The sequence below is a fragment of the Tauraco erythrolophus genome, chromosome 4 (assembly GCF_009769465.1).
Source record: "Tauraco erythrolophus isolate bTauEry1 chromosome 4, bTauEry1.pri, whole genome shotgun sequence".
NCBI lineage: Eukaryota > Metazoa > Chordata > Aves > Musophagiformes > Musophagidae > Tauraco > Tauraco erythrolophus.
The window spans coordinates 46,684,914-46,707,270 of record NC_141468.1 but is presented as its reverse complement, the minus strand read 5'-3'; the positions used below and the strand labels follow the sequence as shown (position 1 = coordinate 46,707,270).

The 22,357-nt window shown below is 36.7% G+C and overlaps 1 protein-coding gene across 1 annotated transcript in view; it reads right to left on the bottom strand.

Moving 5' to 3' along the window:
• Positions 1 to 22,357, bottom strand: part of PTPRQ (protein tyrosine phosphatase receptor type Q) — a 109,548-nt gene that overhangs the window by 53,545 nt on the left and 33,646 nt on the right. The window contains 8 exon segments of the mRNA XM_086610727.1: positions 4,955 to 5,224; positions 7,470 to 7,611; positions 9,412 to 9,563; positions 10,347 to 10,622; positions 10,900 to 11,190; positions 11,672 to 11,837; positions 18,626 to 18,771; positions 20,328 to 20,488. Coding sequence (XP_086466853.1) covers positions 4,955 to 5,224; positions 7,470 to 7,611; positions 9,412 to 9,563; positions 10,347 to 10,622; positions 10,900 to 11,190; positions 11,672 to 11,837; positions 18,626 to 18,771; positions 20,328 to 20,488 — 1,604 coding nt within the window.

Sequence of the window (22,357 nt, the reverse complement as noted above, 5' to 3'; positions counted from 1 at the left end):
GCTGACATCCTTGAACATACTAAATAGTGCTCTAGTACAGACTGCTGATTTCAGGGGGTCTCATCATGATATAAAGTCCTGCTCAGTATGAACAAGGCCATCACAAATAGGTCCCAAATGATTTTACTAACATAAAAATATGAAAAACTGTAGACTATTTTTCCCATGACTTGAGACTGATACTATCAGACATGCTTTAAAAGAAATTGTACAGTTGAGAACACATCTTAAAAAAGCCTCCTTGGACTGTGTCTCTTAGTCCTTAGAACATTAGAAAATTCAATCGCTAACCATGGGACCTATGCACTGAAAAATCAAATCCTGCAAATCCTAGTAGAAATGCACACCTTGAAGCTAAGCTTAGAAAAGTAGTGAAAAGCTGTTAGTATTTGAGTCTGAAATTAAATAAGAATGCTCAGCTTTCTAACAAATGAGACCACTGTCTACTTTTCAGCAAGCAATTTATTTGACCTGTAAATGCTGTCAATGTCAGCTTTGTATGTATATGTCACGACCAGTTCTTATACATTAATCTAGAGATGACCTAGACCTTAAAAAAATATTTCTTTCATCCTACACTACATGATTCTTCTATTTTTATCTACCTGATTATAAAAATAACATCAATGCAATTTCATTGGCAGTGATCATCGCATTTGTCTAGTGAAGATTTGCCATAAACATCAAAGCCACTCACTGACATTTGGAAATACCATCTATTCAGAAAATCTATTAAAAAAAAAAAAAAATCCACAATACATTAAGAAAATAAAAATCTGGTAAAAAGCCCCAAGTTTCAGTCATCTTGGAAAGAAGCGTTTCAAAGATTCTTAGTCATGATTCACGCAACAATTTTTGGATATGTCGCACACGTTTGAGGAAATACATGTAACTCCAACTCATGAGCTGCTGCATCCGAAGAAAACGATTTATGGTGAAGGAAACAGAGCATTTCCTTGGATATGAAGGAACTTTAAGCCCTTAAATGAAGACTTTAAGCCTATACTACCTTTTGTGCTCCTCACAGGCCTGGATGAAAAAAAGGCCCACATTTTCCAACGCGCACCTCCATCTTGGAGGTGCAAACCCAGAATCTTTAAAGGTTCCCCTGTGCAGAGAGTAAAGACATTCATTTTGTGCACAAGTAATAACAGGTGATGATAATTTGCCACCTCCATACCGAAAGACCTAAGAAACTTTCCTATTACCAATCCTTTTAGGCACTACTCTCCTTCATGCACAAGGCATACTTCTGTGTATAGCTACAGGTTAGTATTGGCCAGCAAAATTAAGCACAGATTAAATTAAAAAAACGTTTCCTGGACAAATTCCTAGTCATATTTCTTTTAAATGAATGAATGAAAAGTCATTCATTCATAAAGTTATGAATGAATCTCTGTTTAGTAGAAACAAATGGTAAGGAGTGTCACTGCAGTACAATGGGGGTCTCAACCTGTTCCAAGACTCTGTATTCAATTATAACATTAAGCAGGACTAGCAGTAAGCGGGGAAAAATTACTCGGCATGTCTTAATACTATGATCAACATGATTAATATTTTCAGAGATGAATAAAAAGTCTGTGAAGAAAACTCTAACTTAAAAAAATTGAAAAAAACCTTAAAAAATTGAAAGCAGCAGCAGTCTTCTTTTGATTATTGATGTTTTGAACTCCCCAAGTGGTTTTTTAATTGTTTTATTTTTATTCTTAACTGAATGACTATTACACATGTTCCAGACTTGCAAGTTAACTGAATATTCCCAGCTTTAGTGTGCCTTTTGGAGAAGTTTCTTACCATTTTAAGGCTCTTTCTCCCTTCTAAAAGCTCACTCAACCTTAATGAAATTTCATTTTAATATGTGCATTTTCTTGAAAATAATCCAAGGAGAGCTATTCAGTCATAAAATTCGAACTCATTTATGCATGTTTACTTGCTGTATTATCTTTCACACCCTGTATAGTATATTTAAACACAAAGTAATATTACCACTACAAAGTCGACAATTTTTATAATGTCCTGCAACCTGGCAAAAGTGATTTACCATGACAATGGAGTTAGATTAGACATAAAACACTACTAATCTCCTCATAAATTTAATCTTCATGATTCATGTTTAATTGTACTCAGATACGAACAAATTTGCCTCAAAAGAGAGGCAAATAATCTTGCTAAGAATGTAAAGGTCAAACACTATGCAGTGAGACACTGAGCCAAATTCGATTTCACTTTATGTCAGAAATAAATGCATTGTCAGTGACTCAGTGCTGGCTACATATTCTGTGACTAATCTTAGACCACCATAAATAAGAAGCTGACAACAGCTATAAAACTGTTTCCATTCCCAACCATGAATCTCCAATTTCTAGTACCCAGTCACCACAAAACAATTCATGCAAACAGAGTTAAGGAAATATTCTAATAATAACTAGTTTGTTGTAAATATGACTAAGCAACAACTTGTAAGCCAGTGCTAAAACAGCAAGAAAAGCTTTGTGCAGTGTATGTGGAAAAAAAACCTCCATGTATTATGGTATAAATCCTTAGGAAAACTTCCAGTGATAAGACATATAAACCACATGTTACAAAAGAAAGTGTTTGGTTTTTTTTCTCCTGCTAGTACAACTCTATGTAACATAGACCACAACAGACTGTCTCTCAAGCCCACGCTTAATACTACATCCACAGCTTCTCCAGGCTTTCCTCAAGCACTAACTAATAGACAACTCCAAATTTCTCAGAAATCCCAACAATTAGCTTTCCCAGGTGCTAGGCCTCTTTAACACTACTAGAAGCCTCTTCTCCATCCTCCAAGAAGTAAGGTACCTAGGAAGCCTGCTGGTCTCCTCTGTACCAGAGGATAACATGCCTCCTATAAGACTACCTCCAAAACCCAAAGGTTTTTGGACCCGAGTCCAGTTTTAATTGTGCTTCAGCCCACCTGCCTGCACATCCATCCCCAGATTCAGTTCGAGTTCTGAATCAGGGCCAGCTGTTCAGCAGCCCTGATTTAAAAGAAAGGGTGGAGAGTTACAACCGCAGTTGTGAAGTGTACTTTGTTGCACACTTGCACGCACCCACGTTCAGCGCAGCAGTTAAGCTCACTACAGGATTTCCAATTCTATAGATAAGCTATAGGATACGAGTATGGTCATCTCTGATATTTAAACAATGCTTCCTTCAGAAGTAGATTTTGAACCCTGCTGGTGGGCAGAAGTTTCTCAGCAAAGAAGAGGGCAGATGACCCAGGTGGAAGTCTTAAATTGCTAAAGAGCCAGACCAGATGGGACAAATAGGGATCAGAAAACAGCAGAATTTGTAGGGGAGCTGTTGTTGATCAGGAAGCCAATGGTGAGAGGACATTTTCACTAGAAACAGGAATGAACGTGTCACCTCACTGTTCAAATAGAGTCAGGCTTTAGTGGGATGGACCGTACTATGAGGAAGGGCAGTCATCAGAGTACAACCCTGGCTACTTGCACTATGTTGGCTGCATTAACGCCTGCAAGAGGCTGGTCTGCTTATCCTCATTTGGAGCTCAGCCATTTGATCTGGAACCAAAGCAGTAGTAGTTCAGTCGACATACAGACATGGTCTAGATTCATTCAGACATACACATCTGCAAGTCTAATTTTAAGAAGTGTGGAAATCAAAGCTCAGAATGGGGCACTAAAGCTTTGTGAATATGAGAGATCCAAAGGCTGAACCTAAAGAGGTGCATGCTGCTCTGGATGCTACCAACAGGAAGCCTAAGCATAAGTGTAAGTCTGATCTCCTCCCACGTTTAGACGTCTGATTCAAGTCTGTATATTAGAGATACTCTCTCCACTTGTCATCCAGAAACTAAAACCTTTCACTGACATAGACTCTTCTATCTATTATTTGACAGAACTGAGCAGAACTCACTTTCAGGAGAAATACATATGTTACATTACATATGTATATGTGAACGAATACTGCTACTCATATTTTATGTTATACAATAACATGAAAATAACAATTAAAGTATTATGAAAGCTAGGTTTGGTTCCTAAACATCAGAGCATACAGTCGTGCCCTCTGCATCCCACCCTCAAGTTTCCTAATGATCCAGCTGTTCTGAATTAAAAGACCTCCTCAATTCCATTGCATGAATTGACGTCAGTGAAGAGGAAACAGCAACAGGAACTAAATGCAGTAATTGCTCCTGTAATTCACTGGGAAGCTGAAGTGTTGTTCTGGATCCTACTTGCTGAACATTATTTTTTACCATTATACTGAACTATCACTGAAGAAGAAAAAGAACAAGAGAAACAATCTCAAGAGTAGAAATCACCGCTAACTGGGAAAGAGAACTGAAACAGGCATTTACTTCCTGGATTGGGCATTAGGCTTCTCTCCACTTCCAGTTTAGAAGCTAGGCACACAGCTGTTTACACAGAAGCAACACTGTATTTTACACAGAATTTCCTCTCCAAGCGCATAAGGAAGTTTCAGGTGCCAGATGAAAGTTCAGCCAGGTGAGGTGTGAAGTGTGCATGGAGAGAGAAAGGAAGATAGATTTTGTGTGACAATTTTTGCTTCCAATGCCAAAATACTGTCTACATTCTCCTTTGGATCTAGCTCACAATTTTCTTTGTTGTTAAAAAATCCTCTTCATGAAGAGTAGGACAAAAGTCTGCTTGAAGAAGTTAAATGCTTTTTAATTGCACAACCTCTGAACAGCTTTATTGTTCTCAACACAGAAAAAGGTATTCTCTCTGTGCTTTTTTTAAATAGCAATTAATTCCATTCTCATTATCAAGCGTATTCTAAAATAGGAGAAAGAGGAAGCCTTGTTTCTCCTCATCCACTATTAGCATGAAATTTAAACAACAGAAGGATTTAGCTGCCTGAATTGAAGTAGCTATTTCAGGCCTGCTTGTTTCATAGTCATCATTTAAATGAAACAAAAGAATCACCTTGAATAATTCGTTACCTTTTTCTGGAAGTGTACTGGCATTGCATATCTGTTCCTCACCATCACCAGCAGATGTTGCAGCTTTTATTTTAAATTCATAAGTAATATTGGAAAGCAGATTTCTAAAAGTATGCAATGTATCATAAGATGAAAAATTTGTAGAATTTCCTTCAACTGTTATGATGTAATGAGTAATTACACCGTTGGATGAAGCAGGAGGGTCCCACTGCACTAGGATCGATTGCCAATTCGTTGCAAAACAATGAACATTCTGGACAGCATCTGGTACTTGAAAGATACACATGCATTGAAGATTAACATTCCCACACAGTTAAAACAGTAATCACAGAACAATATAGACAGAGAAGCAGACCCAGCCTTAATAGCAAGTGTCAAACATTCCAGTGGCAGAAAAATTGATACTGTAAAAGAAACACATTGAGGGAACAAAAAGATGTCTTTGTACTCACTAGATGGTTCGCTTCCAATTACTACAAACATGACTGATTCTAGTACTTGAAACAGAAGGGGCCATCTATCTGGCTTTTTCCTAGTTGTGCGCTCCAATTTTATTTTCACATCTGCTCATATTTTCCCCACTTTCTTTAATTGAAGTGTAGTAAAACCTACATAGTAGTGTGAATCCCATATGCCATGATACTATCAACAGCAGAAGTTCCTTATTTATGTTAGCTTTGTTTCTTTTAAGCACTGTATTGTATCTCTGTCCTTTCAGCAGAGGCATGACCTGCAGAGAAGTCATTGGGCAGGTTTCAGAGCTCTCATATCAACACTATTACCCTACTGTTGCCCACCTCCTTGCTAGTTCCAGCAGGAGAAATTTTTTTAAATGCTCATAAAAAATTAATAAAATGTAGGAAATATTATACACATGGTGAAAATAAAGCAATTATCTGTTAACAACTGACTAAATAGAACAATGAACTCAAGTATCTCAGAAAGGGCTAAAGTGCTGGCTGTACCAGCTAAGAAAAAATGAATACATAGTGAAGGGTGCTCCAACCTACTTCCTCTACTGAAACAGGTCCAGGAATCCATAAAATAATGAAAATACTGTCAGTGAGGTACCAGAAGTAGAGGGAAACACGTTCATTATGACTATATAGAGGTAAATGAATATATTTTAAATTATTAATTTTCTTTCCAGAGTTCAAAGAAAATTCTATTTTTCTAAAAAAAAAAAGCAGCATCTGCAGAAGAAAGAAGATTAACTGGCACTTTTAATAAAGACTAGAAACAGAACCCTTTGATGAACTCAATGAGAAATTGATCCAGCAATTGCCCACATTCTGGGTGGGAGGGAAAGGAAGCAATGCTGTAACTAGCTGAGCATAAAATCTGAGAAAAAAACTGTAAAATGACTAGACCACAGTCTTGTGGGCAATGTGTCTCCAGCACTTCTGAAGAAAGTATAGAATGTCAATGATGAAACGAGACAACTGATGGATAACCATGGCTCTTGGGCAGGACAACCTCCAGCTGCAGGGATCCAACAGCCAACCTGAACCAGTTCAGTGGTGGTCCAAATTTCTCCTGGTGTTATAACTGCTGTGTATGTGTACAATAAACAATATAATTTTTCCCAGAACCTCTATTTTATCGGCTCTGAAAAGAATATTTCACTGGATGTGTGGTCTTGAAAAACTGTAGTAACCATATGGGATCTTTTGATATCTCGTCTGCTCCCTCTTCTGTCAGTATGAAGGAAACTGGGAGTTCAGACACAGCCCCTTAACCCATTCTAGTCCCTTGGCACTGGCAGAACTTATCAAGTATATGAGCCTGGGGATTGCTCTGACCTGGCAAAGGAGGTACACTTTTGCACAAAGGCCAGTTTCACAAACCCACAGAGCTCCTGAGTTCTCTTTAGTGAATGTTGATTATTCACTTTCATGTGATACAATTTTTCATTTTGAAACAACCTGCAACTTTGAAAGACATGTAAAAGGCACAAGATAAAACTGTACAACATTAACTAATTAATTAAGTCAGCTATATTGTGTAGTCCTCCCCAGTTGTCAGGAAGAATAAGATGTAACAAATTAGGATATTTAATTAGTGGCTAGCTCCCCTTCCTAAACTAAATGATAAAAATTTTAAATTTGTATTTATTTAGTACAATTCCCAGTTTATTTGCCAATCTTTTGTCCAGCTGCTTTTGATACTGCTAGAGTTTCCGTTATTTTCACAGGGATCTGAATTATCACTTTGATCTGCAAAGATATCTATCTAATTTTCCTCCCTTTATCTGTGATGCTATTAAAAGATTTATAGTAGCCATATAAGCCTCTCATTTCAGATGAGGACATTTCTAATTCTACACATCCGACATCAAACTTCAAACCCAGCCTATCCGGTACAATAGGAATGTGAATCGGCGTTAACACTGGCAGGAGACAATGAGGTAGTGTTATGTTACATTTTCTTTGGAGACAAGAGGAAGATAGTTGTTCATTCACACAAGGAAAATATACATAAACAGAACTGCAGCTTAGAAAAAGTCACGTCTAACCTGATTCCATTGTTGTAAACTGGACAGCATTACTGAACTGATTGCCATTCCCAAGCTTGGTAAATGCAGAGACACTGATAAAATAGGGGCTGAACGGTTCTAGTCCAACAAGGTTTGCCTCATGGTTTGAGCCTGAAATGTTCTTAAGGAAGGAAAAATTATTAGTATGCAATTAATCTGTGTAAATGCTGTGGGCCTCACCTTGACCCCACTGAAACGAACAGAAGGTTTAAAGCCATAATCTTGCCTCTTCTGCTCTGCGTAGCTTTCAGTGAAACTAGTCCCTGAGCTCCATGAAAGAGAACACAGAGTCAAATTCTTCCTTTCCTTTCTCTCTCTCTCTCTCACTGTGGCTTGTGAGGAAGATATGATAAAGGATGGTATCATAATTACCATAGCGTTGTTAGAGCAGATTAACTCCACGTGTGCCTTTTTTTTACCAATACTGTAAACTGTTCTCCCCGCCACACTACCACAATCAACCCTCCCTCATCTTCCACTTCCTTAGTACACCTCTGCAGCGAAAGAGGTCATGGGTCATAGCTTCTCATTTCTTTTACTTTACCTGAGCCAGACACAGAGACTAATGAGGAGCCTTAAAAAACGCTAAAAACCGAAGTTCGGTTCCTGGTAGCTATTTTTCACAGAGCATGCAAGGCATATTTTGTGCAACTGTTAAGGCCTATAATAGCAGCAGGGAAAGGGATGAATTTCAGCAAGAAAACCTGGTGAAGATTTTATGGGATCCAAGTTATGAGAGAATTACAGTGTCTAACTAAAATATTTCTATATAAATTGCTCTGCCTGTCTTGCTGCCACAACCTAAATCTAATTTCTTGCCCATATAACATTACAAAACATGAAGAAATGTAGTGCATAGCAGACGCATTCAAGCGCTCCAGCTAGTTCCTGTAGTGTAATTGAGTTTGAGCCTGCCCCAGACAGACAGTGGGGAATAATCTTTGGTGGCCTCCATGAACACTCAAAAGAATGTGTTTCCAAAGGCAGCTGGCTGCAGAAAACACTGTTCCTCTTCTGTATGTGTATTGTGCTTGCCCTCTTCCAAGGATCATGGAAGAAACCAGGGTGATGCCAGCACTTCATTCCACAACAGGGAGGAACAGCAGACTGCATAAGGGGTAGCGCAGCACTGCAGGCCACCGGAGGGGACTGAATTCCACAATGCAAATGCTTAACAACAGCACAAGCACTTTCCTTGCATGCTAAGCCTCTGGAATAAGGACTGTACTGCTGAGGGAGCTGGAGTAATTAAGCTCTTCTCAGTCCCACACGTTACACTGCATGTCGTAAACTCATTGCTCGCTGCAGCAATGCCTTTTCCCTGCAGTTCCTACAGGTGTCCCGGGTGAAGAGAACTCACTACATAGTTTCTAAGCCTGAGATGCAATCCTGGCCTCAGCTTGCTGCCCTTACAGCTCATAGCGCGTTTCTTGACGCCATCCAAGCCACTCGATTAAAGCAGATATAAATGCCTTGATCGATTTCTATATGTAATTTTAACAGCATCTATTTAAGTTAAAATTTATTCATTTATTCTTATTCTGTAAAAATAAAAAAGCAAACCTTCTTTCCTTCTTTCGACTCTTGAAAGTCCACAGATACTAAATAGCTAAACAAAGCAGCCACAAAAACGAATTGCTTCTGTCGTTTTCTAACATCAAACTTACACTGAAATATTAACTAAAGATTAATAAAGCTGATTATTAATTAAATATTAGAAGCTCAAAGCAAATTAAGATCTAACCATTTTTTTCCTATCTAATTTATAAACTGAATTACAGGCATGTTGGAAGGGAAATTAAACTGTCTCAACAAACAGGAATTTCATAATTCTAGGAGCATAACAGACATTTAAAACACTCGTTTGTAAAGTATGAAAAAAATATTTTAAAAAATTAAACACTGTTAATTATAAACATACCTGATAAAACAGTTTTCCAGTGTTGTTTTGATAAATCTTAAAATTATATCTCATAATAACACCATTTGGCTGAGGACTCGGATCCCATTTTAGCCACACAGAATCTGCAGTGTAGTTGGTAATGGACAGGTTCTGAGGTGGAGCTAATGGCACTGCAAAAGAGAAATGCTCTTTAGTTCCAAATTACAAATAATCCAGGCAAAACTAAACATTTTGGAGAAGCAGGAGAACACATGTTTGCTAGTTGTCCGTTGTATCTGCACTCAATAAAACTGTACTTTCTTGCTATTTAAATATTTTTCTCTCTTTTTAGCATGAAGCAAATTCAATTAATTGGGAACACATGTTTAGTCAGCAAGGGATCTTCTCAGAGATCTAAGAAATCTATTCATCACTTAAATATCCCCGTTATCAGAACTAAGGTATTTGACAAAATTTGTATTACATATACAGTTGGAATGTGATATACTTTTCTTCCTACATCTTATATAGAGTACAACTCGATATATATTTACAAGATACATCATTTACGATGCAGGTGAGATGAGATCCTTATAAAGGAGACCTGTAAGAATGTCAGAAATATTTCCATGTTTTATCGTTTTTCAGTTACATGGAGGGATGAGGAGAAAGATACTGTTGATTGCTTTAAAATCCCTGACACTGGGCAAACTGTGACATGTTTCAAAGACAAAAGACATTTCTCCTTGAAGTTATTTTTGTAATCCTACGCAGAATGTGACCTCCTCTTGAACACTGTGGCAGGAGAAGGAGAACTCAGAAAAGACTTCCCTTGTAGTGTATCCTTCTTCTGAAAAGACCAATGGAAAATGAATCTTTCATCTCAACTCTCTCCAGGTCTGATGTTCAGCTCTAAGACGAATGCAATAATGTAGGGCCAAAATTTCAAGTTGGTTACAATTGAATTTGCTTACCTGACTCATCTGTGTAGAACTGAAGCACGGCAGATGGACCAGGTCCTTTTATTGTTCTTGCAGCTGCATAAATACTGTATAATGTGAATGGTAGAAGGTCTTCCAAGATGATAAAATGATTGGTGGTAGAGAATGAGTTATTCCTTTCTGGCCCAAATAAATTTAAATCATAGCTTATTATAATACCATTTGGCTTAACAGGTGGGTCCCACGAAAGCATAACTGAGGTAGTTGAGAGATTTGAAAATGTTTTGATTATAGGTGCTGATTCTGGGACTACATGAAGAAATAAGAAAGAGAAAAACAAGAATAACTTCAGAAAAATATGAGTTACAATGAAAAATGTCTTTTAGCTATCAGTTAAAGTTGCATTCTGAGTGGAAAATTCTATTTCATGGTCTCAGCACAGAAACGTGTAGCAGTTTTTTGTGTCATTGTATAATAAAAAAACGTTAAGTAACACAAGAAAAATAAACACAATAATCTTTTTTTTCCTTCTAGAAAGCCTTTTTTTTTTTCCTACATTTCCTTAGGAATGAATAAAATATCTTACCATCTTCATCAGTTCTTATATGCAGACTTAGAGCATGCTGTTCAGAAGATCCTTTTTCAGTGGCTGGTGTGATTTTCAGAATGTAATCAGCATATTTATCCAGATTGTCAAAAATGATGCTTGTGTTGTAAGTAAGGAAGGACCGTATCTTAGTGGTTCCCAGTTGCAATAAACTTAGAGAAACATGAAAGAAGACTAAGCCATTTGGCTGGGATGGTGGAAGCCAGCTTACATTTACAGAAGATGAGGAAATGTTTTGATAGACCAGACTTTCAACAGAACCATCTGGGACTATGAGAGATAATAAGCAAAAAATAAATGCATGGATTACAGTAATAAAGCATCCAAAACCAAAACAGAAATAAATGCCCAAAGTATGATTAGTCTGTAAATCTCATTTGTAATATTTTGTACAACTTTTAAAAATAATTTATGCTTCACTATTAAAAGAAAAACATTTTGAAGGCATATATGAATAATAAGCTATGTTAAATTTGATTAACAAAAGAGTCTTAATGATGGTTTAAGACAATATTATTTTTTATTGCTCATATCCAGAGAAGAAGCTTGCAATACATTCTTAGTACTACAAAGCAAAGGCTCAGATTAAAATGTCTGTCTTGCAAAGCAAAACACTGCAATGTTGAAAATAGTATTCACTGGATTTTTTTATAATTTTTACATCATAATAGTAACTCATTTTAAAGTTAGAGAACATTTAATAAATGAAAGCACTAATATACATTGAGCATTAAAAAAGTCATTAACTTACTATCCTGATCTGTATACACGTCTATTATTTCACTGGTTTTGTTTCCATCTCCAATAGCTGTGCTTGCAGTTAACCATAGAGTATAATGGCTGTATTTTGCCAAGTCATCCAGAACTGCAGACTGGGACATACTGACATCACTGTCGTTACCATAACTTGTGAAATTCTAAAGGAAAAACAAGTGTTTTCATTGAAAATGTTATTTATTCATTGATTTCTTTTTCTAGTTTCCCATTTAGCCATCACCACCACCACCAGGTATGATTCACCATAGTGTTCAGGCGACACAAACCTACACTTGACTCCAAATGAGTCCCGATTTTTCTGAAATACTCCAGTAATTTATTGTTTGATGTCTGCTGTTACTCCTTGTAAGCACTGCAGAGCACCTAATTGACTCTTCCTGTTGTTTGTAGCTGTTGGATGCCGATCCACCATTTTAAAAACACATTAACTCTGTAATATTGCAATGTGTTTATCCACATTGCATCAAGAAAATGACAAAACTGTATCATCTGCTAATCGGTCATAGATTACATGATCATATATGTGATTGCCTTGCCTGATCTGCATAAAGAAAATCAAGAGTTCTCTCACTCTATTCCATTTTTATGAGTGTAGTTCTTACAGAAAATTGATTTTGAATTTAAAACTTTCAGTGGAGAGATCTCACCGCAACACTTGATAAACTGCTCCTTTTGCTAGTTGTCCTTTCCCTTAAAAACATGCCTTTTTTTCTAATGCAAACATCTCTACCCAGTGGATTGTATTAAACTGAAGGAACCAACAGAATTTCTTTTCCTTCTGCAGTTACTTGCTAACAAAAGGATGGCATCAGAACCAAGTCCCACTTTCTTTTGAACTATACAAAAAATCCCACTACACCTATGATTGTTGCAATAGGTTAGTGCTCTAGATCAGCCCCTCTGAGGAGGCAATTTCTGTTTGGAATGAAACATTTTGGAAACTGAAGAGAAAAAAAAATAATCAGATTATTTATATAAGGTCAGCTATACCACATCACTGAATGTGTCAAATCACTCACTGCTTCATGGGAACCTGACTTAGACGATCCAAAGCAGTTTGGCTCACAATTTGAAAACTGTTGAGAGGTCATGTGCCCCATAAGCAAATTCAGCTCCAGCATTGGGTATGAAGTCAAAGCTTTGCTCCTGATTCAAAGAGTCAGTATCAGTCCTCTCCAGCAGCCACATTGCCCTGTTGAGCAGACAGCATGGGCAGCACTTCTCAGGACCAAAGAAGTCCTCCTAATTTTTCAAAATAGCAACATTCCATGGTGAGCTGGATTTTGCCCAGCCCCCTGATGAATTGCCTAGCAGACATTTCAATTATTTGGCCTGCCCACAATTTCCAGTGTTTATATCTTATTCACACCCTCCAGCTCCTTAAAAATCAAAGCTGGCTTTAAATTAAATGCTTTCCTAAAAAAGAGAGGCTGTGATAGCAGGCTTACTAAAACAGGAGGAAGGTGACTGTAATGTTTGCATATTTACATTCAGAAATACCACATATAAACACAGGCATACTAAAACTGTACACTAAAAAATGGATTCTATTTCTCTTGAGGAAAGTTCCTACTGAAGCAGTTAAGTCAGTTCTGTGCAAATTGATAGTTCAGTGTGCAATCTTCATGTCTGTCACCAATACATATCAATTTATACACCTAACGTAACACTTCACCAATTTTTTTGTACAGGCAAGATTATTTTATTTCTGCAGAAAACAATAGGAGAGACTGATTATTTTCCCTGAGATGTTTATACCAATATCTGAAGATCTAGTTTTGCCTACAGTCACTCATGCTCACATAACATAAATAAACAGTTTGTTTGGCAATGAAAATGTAAGCCTTTGTTTTGCAGAATTGAAGCTGCGCAAATTAGCGGTATAAATTTCTATATCCGCTCCTATTAACAGACTTAAGCACACTGTTAGGTTTGTCTGAAAGATTAGGTCAAGTCTGTTAGGTTTGTCTGAAAGATTAGGTCAAGTCTACAACAGTCAAAGTACTGCGAAATTCCACCTCAGTACATGACTTCCAAATGCAGATGGAAGCTCACATTATCTTCACATAACTAACTGCAAAAGGCTGGGAGAAGCTTTGCTTTACACTTGCGTAGGGTAAAATACAGGAAACAGAGAATCAAATTCTAAGGTATTTAATTAAACTTTCTGATGTTCAAGCACAATATGACAGAAAATACCTTCTGACGCAGAAGCTTCATCCTACTACCCTCCTGTAACGATTATTATTAGACATTGTAATTAATAATAAATCTGAGTATAACAATAATTAAAAATAAGATCACAAAAAGGACCTTAAATAATTCTCTGAGTGTTCAAGGTAAAAATGTCAAAGGTGCCACATCAAGTTTTGATTCTAGATTTAACGGGAGTTTATTGGTAGTAACAGCTGAAAATCCAACTCTTGGTTTAAAAAGCATACCTTTACAATTTAGTCAGCTGTCTGGCAGTTAAGGACTCAGTGAACCAACATGAACGCTATAAAAACAGGCTTTTTGGTGGTTCAACAAAAAGTGTTTTAAGAGGTAGTGCCCTTACTATGAGGATCCCAAGGACAGGGGACTGCCTCAAACTTCTGATATGACAAAATATTAGAAAAGAATGAACACATCATTAAGAGTAAGGGTGAGCAGGAAGAACTGTGTGGGTACAAACTGAAAAAAGATGAAACTTGCACTAATTGTACCCTGGGGATAGAACACTATAGGAAGTTTTACAATTAACTGCGGCTGCAGATGAAAGCAAACAGCTTAGGATCTTTGGCTACAGCTGAAGAAATTATTCCTTCTGTCCCCTTCTTCATCCATACATGAAAGAAGTTTTGACATAGCAAAGTATCAGATTATTAAAAGCAGCTAAGTGTAAGCAATACACACAGGTCATGGAAGTGTCAGCAGAAAGTAGTATCTTCTCCACTTTAGGAAGCGGCAGAAATTTCCAGTGGCATAAAGCTGTAATTAGCTGTACACAGACAACACAGTGCTGCTGTTCTTCACTGTTAACCTCTTCCACCCATTCTGTTTCCTTCTTCAGGTTCATTCTACTGCACTGGTGAGTTAGAGTATCATATACTCAACTGGCAATCAGGTGAGAGTGGCGACACTGAGGGCTAATCCAAGCCATCCCTCAAGGAGCATAACGCACACTGTTCCAGTACCAACCTAAGTGAAGATATTTGCTTTTTGTGTGCTGTACCATGCTGAGGCCATCTTTTTAAAAATGTGCAGTGTATTTTAAGGAAGTTTCCCTTTTATGTCTATTTTGGTCATGCTGGTGAAAGAAAATGTTTGATTGTTAAGTTAATATAGCACATCACTTGCATCTCTTGTCTGCATCCTGAGGGCAGACCAAGTCGATTTTCACTCTGAAATGTATCTAGTCATGTTCACTTAAGTTGGCTTGAAGTACATAGGTTGGATGATTTGAGGTGTAATGTTCAGACTCCAGAAGGGTGGTGGGCTTTTTTTCTCTACTTAGCTCCTGGTTCGCCTGTCTGGTTTGGCAGAGCAGGACAGTTGTCATCTGTACTAAAATTCCTACTGGAGAACTTTCTCCAAGCATGAATTTATAATTAGCACCTTTCCCACTTCCTTACTAATCAAAACACAAGTACAGAGAGATTGAATAAAAGAGTTTATTCAAGTCAATGATATCTCTTATAGATCAGTATTTAGCACTGAGACAATTAGTTCCTTAAATTCTTTTACTGCTTTCCTCAACAAGACTGAGAACATGAGCAGTATGATTGCTTCAAGCATCATGTAAGGAAACCACAGAGCAAAATTTGCAAAGCTTCTATTGCAAATAGTGAAAGCTTGAACTGCAGGAATCCAGCAGCATCACAGAGAAGTGATATGAACAAGAGGTATACTGCCATGTCATCTCTGTAGGAAGTGCTCCTTGTCAGAACATGTCGTATCTTCACTGCGCTGGGGCAGAGTGGAGAACATAAACCAAAAAGTATCATTTTCCCTAGACCTATGGCAGAAGATGAAAGATAAAGCTGGACTTGAACCTAGCCTAGTGCAAGTGATGGTTTCTATTTGGTTACTAGTCATTCCTCCGTCCCGGACACACACTTTTTCTTTTGCAATCTGTTAGCATCCCCATGGAAACAGCCCACTCTTATACCAAAATCCTCAAATCTAATCTCCATTGCTAATTTTTTCCTTCTGCTGTTCTGGTTCTGAATCCTAGGGCTGAACATTGCAGGTCTTCTGACTGGACAGCCACAGTGTGATTTTTCATGTAGACCTGCAAGGAAAAGAAACTATATATTAGTTTTCTTCCCTATGAAGGTATGTAACTTCTTTTTCTTTTTAAAAGGGAAACTATTTTTCCTGCAAGTTTCTGCATCATGTCAAGGAGTAAATCGCATCCTTTATCTCAGGTCTTTTGCTTTTTTTCCCCTAAGCAAAATGCTTTGCTCTGCAGCTACTAATTTCCTGTTTTTAACACTGCTGTTTGTAATCAGCGCTTTATATTCATTGGGCTTTAATACGTCCGAGGAGTTTCAGAACTCATGAGGAGAGGCGAGAACTTGAGATGACAGAATAATAGTAGTTTTAGTATGACTTTTATATCTATTTCAGATTCTGACAGCATTGGAAGATGCTAATTTGCTTTAGATACTTCAGCTGGGATGGTTTTTCAGGCCTCTAGAAGATATGTTTTAAGACTTGGATCTCTGTTGCTTTGTCCTGACAAAGAAGCAGAAGAAAGACTGGCAGAGAATGGTTGTCTACAGCAGAATATACGAGCAGGTGGAGTTCCTAGAAATGTGGAAAGATCATCTACTTTTTTAGTTCTCCTGTATCATTTCCCAAACTGAAAATACAGTTTGGATAAACATAAGCAGAATGATGATCTAGATGCAGAATCTTCCAACCAAGGATTATGTCCTTCCAAATGTGTGCAATACAAAATTTACCAACAGACCCTGCAACTATATAGTTATACTTCTAAGTTACAGTGAATTATAAGCTGTATGGGAGCATACACACTCATCCAGCTTACAACTGCCTGTATATGCCATATATATATACATAAAATATATATCAGGCTGGCTTTCACACATGCTTTTCTATGTTGTAAAAAGAGTAATATAAAATATCTGTCAGAAAAGGAGCAGAGAAGAGTTGCCTTTTTCTCCTGTTTGAAATTTGTCTTGCATACACAGGAATGCCAAGGTACAGAATAGGAGTGCAACGCAGATACAGTAGTTGCCATGCCAAATAGTGAAGAGAGAGGAACGTGAAGGGCAGAGAGAGTTAAGGCAAGCAGAGAGATTAGGATTTGAGAGATTAATAGTGATATCTCATGGCCAGGAAGAGACAGATGCAACAGCAGCTGAAACCTATCTTCTTATAGCTTTCTGCAGAGGGATGGGTTAAAAATCAAAGCTGAAAGGGTGAAAATGGTAGTTTCCACACCTAGAAGTGGAGCTACTGTCAGCGATTTTCTGCTGTCCACCACATATGTCAAAGCAGTGGTAACTTCCACCCATGCCACCATCCTGTCCTTGCCCAACTACATCACATGATAGTGAAACTGGACCCTCACCTTGTTGGGGCAGTGCTACTGTTCTCCATCTTCCCTATCTTGCTTCTTTGTTTCCAGAGTCCTGGGCAAATCCAGTGGGATTATAACTCTCAGCATATCAGTTTCTCCATACTCATTCATCTCAAGAGTTCCACCTTCCTAAAGGCAGGGATAGCCAAGGTCTTCTCTAAAATTGCTTGAGTTGCCCAAGAACACGATAAATGTAGACATTCTTCATAGGATGGCCTAGTTCAGGTAATGCACTGGTGTAAACATTTCTCTAGAGATTTGTTAGGCTAAGAAAAATGCTGTTGGTATAGCGGCGTGTGCAAGCAGAGGCTGAAGCTCTGAACCGTAGCCCTAATTTTAATCTCATCAGAATGTGAATTCATGGCATGGTCCTGCTTGCATCTGAAACTATGCAGACAGAGCCTGGCAACCACACAGCTTCACAGAAGTCAGAGAAGTGTATACATTGAAGTATGTCAGCAATGATTCAGTCACAAGTATTTGTAAAATTTGTGAATGCTTTTTTCTAGCTATCTTCAAACATGCATACCTCACACTATTTTGAGCATGCAGTAAAGGTAACTTTTCATGCACTAGTTTCTTCATGACTTTATATTTCGTTCATTTCTTCCACATGTGTAAAGCTTGTAATCAAAAATCTGTAAAGGAAGCTTATTTTTTCTTATTATATTATATATACAATTAATAAAGGTGGTGCATAATTAAGGATGAAAGTAGCAACAAAAAAAATACCGACATGGAAATGTGCAGATGACCAAAAAATTATAAATAACATTTTACTTGTCTTTTAAACTATAACTTAGGAATCTCAGTATCTGTTTCAATATACTAAACAGTAATTTCCTTTGAGAGTAACAAAAATGTGAAATAATAATGTATTCACTACTTTGACATGATCTTATTTTCAGTACTGTATAAACATGCATTAAAAAGTAAAAACAGAACTGTTACAGAAATTTATTCAAATTGATAGATAAGACTAAAATTAACAGTCTTAAGGATGTGCAGTGAACGTAATGGGTCTTGTGTCTATGTATATGTTGTGCATATATATGCTTTACATGTATACGTGTGTATATACAGGTACATATAAATTTTGCAACATGAAATACTACACAAAATCTATTTGCTTTCATGCTTAATGATATGAATATCCAATGAGATGCACAACGCAACCATATGATTACAGGATGTGCTTCTGTCTTTATAAGTTAAAGAACTGTCTTGTGATAAAGGAAATACGAAAAAGCAGTGTATTGATAATTATCAAATTGATTCAACCTTTAATTATTAGAACACTTTATTGAATTCTACAAAAGAATATAAAAATAAGCTTACCTGTATGAATATTCCTGAATTATTTTTGAAATAAACTGAGTAGTACAGTATATTCCCATTAGGCTTTTGAGGAGGAGACCAGAATAGCATTATTGATGTGGAAGTAAGGTTTCTGTATACAACATCTTTCGGTGGATCACTTGGTGCTGGAAAAATGTTAAGTTTTAGCATACCTAACTCAAGATTTTGTACATTTTATTGCCCAAGAAACTTCAACTATAGATTTGACAACATCCTATGCCAAATTACATGTATTTCTGATTATGGTATAAAAACTGCTTGTGGAATTGGTGAAATAAAATAGTAGATGTAAATAAATTTTTAAATCCCTATTTTTTCAGACACGTTTGTATTTAGCTGCATTTGTAAACAGATACTCTTTTCTTACCGAATTTGTCCTATGCTTACTGGTTTGGGCACATGGAAAGTCTAATTTGCAGACACGGAAGCTGACTGAGTTAGGCCTCTATATAGTTATGCTCCATATATAGTTAATAGGAAAAAAAAAAATCTGTTTCAGAAAACCTAAATTAAAAGGCTTGTTGTCTCTTTGCTGATTATAGACAGAATTTAGGCTCCCAACTCATGTAGGTAAACCAGATACTTAAGCTTGGACAGTATGATCGTTTTAGTTTTTCCTCAGCCTATGAAATATGCAGGAAGGACTCTGTAAACAGTTTTCTTCAACTAGCCCCTCCTCCTATACTATAAAAAAAAGCAGCATATGGTCCTTCTCAGTAGCACAGTGATGTAGAAGACTCAAATTCAGTTCCTTAAGTCAGCTTAAGAGAATTTAAATCCTTATTTCTCGCCATCCAAGAAAGTGCTCTACACACCATGCAGTAGAGTATTGAACACTGTAAGTTATTTTATGTCTATTGCTTTGCTTGCATAAAATACTGAAATATTAATTGGAGGGGGAACTCCAGGACCAGTTCCTAAAAATCCTGCCCTAAGAAGTCAGTTCATGTTTCCATAACAGCTCCAATAGCAAAGACTGGGAGTACCTACAACCTGATGATTTAGACAGTCTTTTGAGGGATGGCTTGGATAGACGCTATCCTGCCAGTGATTGTGTGTTGGGAAGTCAGTTTATCTATGCAGGATGATTCTGAAATATGCCTGCATACTACCCATTTTGGAACAGATCGTAGCAATATAAGTAATGGGAAAACCAGAAAAAAATAATTAAACTGAATTACTTTCAAAGCACAGTACATAGTATGATCACTTAATAAAAGTCATCTACTGTGCTGGAAGTATAAAATCATTAAAATAGGATAAACAAATCTGTATACACTTACAGATTTTATTTTCAAATTAAAACCATTTCAGACTTTCGAGAGAGACTGTAAAGATATTTTCCCTATCAGAAGTGGTGTCACAGCAAGATAAAGCAAAGAGCTATTAAAATATATTATAAAATTATTTCAAAATTTAAAATTGAATTATTTTAATCTTACCTGTCTTGAAGGGAAGTGCAAAGTTTTGCTCAGTAAATTAACAGAAATACCCATCATAATTTTATAGAGCCATAGATATGTGTACACACAAAGACATAGACACAGACAAAGACAGGTAGAATGTCTCTTCTTGACCAGTGAAACACCACCTCTATTTTAGTAGTTTTATTAACCTAAATAAGGCTGACAGAAATTTAAGTCTGATTAAAATTAAAGATTCATACTATATATAAGCTTACCTCCTTCAGAAGTCCTGAATGTTACAGTATCACTTTTTATGTTGCCGTCTCCAAATCTTGTACTGGCTGTTAAGTAAGCACTATACTCATAGTTATTTTCCAGGTCTGTGAACTGCAATGATGTTTCTGTTACATTAACACTCCTTTTTGACATTTTATTCCTAAAGAAAAAGTATTTTATTAATTATATACACACTATTTCTATATGTATACAACTGTGGCATATGATACAAAATTGAAAAATGCAATATTGTGGTAAATACAAATATTTCAGGCTGGGATAACTTTTGTCTTTTATGTTGAAAAGCTCACTTTTGCACTGTTGCATCACAATAGGGCTCTTAATTTTGCTTTTAAAAAAAAACCCACAGAAATCTATTTGTAAATTACATCAGCAAAGACAATGATTATATGGAATATCAAGGAGCATGTCCATCTAGTAACTGCTGTCAAATGGTTATGTGGTACCCTTGGGAAGGACACAGTAGGGCATAACTATACTGTCTCCCTGGACAGGAATAGCGAAATATAAAAAGATTATAGCAGGGAGCATGCCCTACTGTGACTCTGTGAAATTGGTCAGAAGGCTGAAGTTATAAATGGAATAATAGAAGATGATATGGAACAGGAATTAGCTGGTGCTGAGTTAATTCTGGTGGAATGTAGCAGGGGATCAGAATGGAACTCTAGTCAGGTCAAAACCCGCCTAGAAAGACTACAAGATGTAACATTAATAAAACACTGGTATTAGCATAGGTATGAAATGATTATCAGAAAGTAAAATAAGATACAGAAATAACTAACTTGAATTTTAAAAGTCTGCTATTTCTCATTAAATTAAAGTAATCTTTTATGAAAAAATAGCAGAGAAAAAAGGTAGTTGAAGTTCCATTCCTGTAGAGATTTCTATATGAGTGAGTGTCCTATGCCTTTAATGGAATTTCATACAGGGATGATAATTTGACAAGTAAAACCAAATATCTTGATCCAGGAGTCACTGTGGAGGTCTTTACAAACAAGGGAATGAGTTCTAATTCTAAATAAAAGAAAAGGGAAAAGCTGATTCAAAATCATTAGATGGGCTGATTTTCTTTGATAAATGAATGAATGTCTCATTAGCAAAGATCACCATCTAATACTCCTGAAATAAAGTTACATTAACAAACAGAATGAGAAAATGTATGAGAACGAAAAAACTAAATTCTCCCCATCCCTTTCAGATTTTAACTGGAATGTCTCTTGACGTGGGAAACGCTCTTGGTAACAGAGAAAGTTATCAACAATTACATTTTTCCCAAACTTTTGACATTTTGAACAGTCAGTAAAGAGATACAAAAGGTTGCAGCTGCAGTTATCAACTTCTATACAAAGAAAAGACATCTTTTCTTGGATCTTTGCCCAATATATTCTTAGTATGGAAAAGCATAGCTGGTTATAATTAAGTAAGAAGAAAATCCACATCTTAGTGCTGCAAACACTTTTACTCTGAGCAACTGCATTCTTATAACATCTTATTTGCCAGAAAAAGGGTTTCCACAATCAAGCATAACTAAGAAAATGATCAAAAGCTTGGGGTGTTTCAAGAAAAGTTGGTTTTCTGGTTAGAGACAACTGAGATTGCAATCAAAGTAATAGGAAAACACTGATCAAAGTGAGTGCAGTCTTCATAGACAATGAGAAAGAAAGTACCTAGCAGAATAAGCTAAGCAAAGTAACTTTAATGAAGAACAAAAATATTCAAGTTTTAAACGAGATCGTTCAAAAACCCAGACAAAAAAGGTTCTAAGAAATCGCATACTTTCAATTGACAAAGACAGGTACCATATTTTCTTAAAAATCTGCACCTCAAAGTACATCTAGTCAGTAATTATCTCACAAAAATTTGCTGAACAGGATAATGCCAAAAGACAATAGCTATATGCAAGTCCAGCAATTTTGTTAATATGCCTTTTAATACTCTAGAATTGCAGACTCAGGGAACACGAGTTGTCGGCTCAGGGCATGCAGAAAGTGGCTTTGCTACCTGCTAG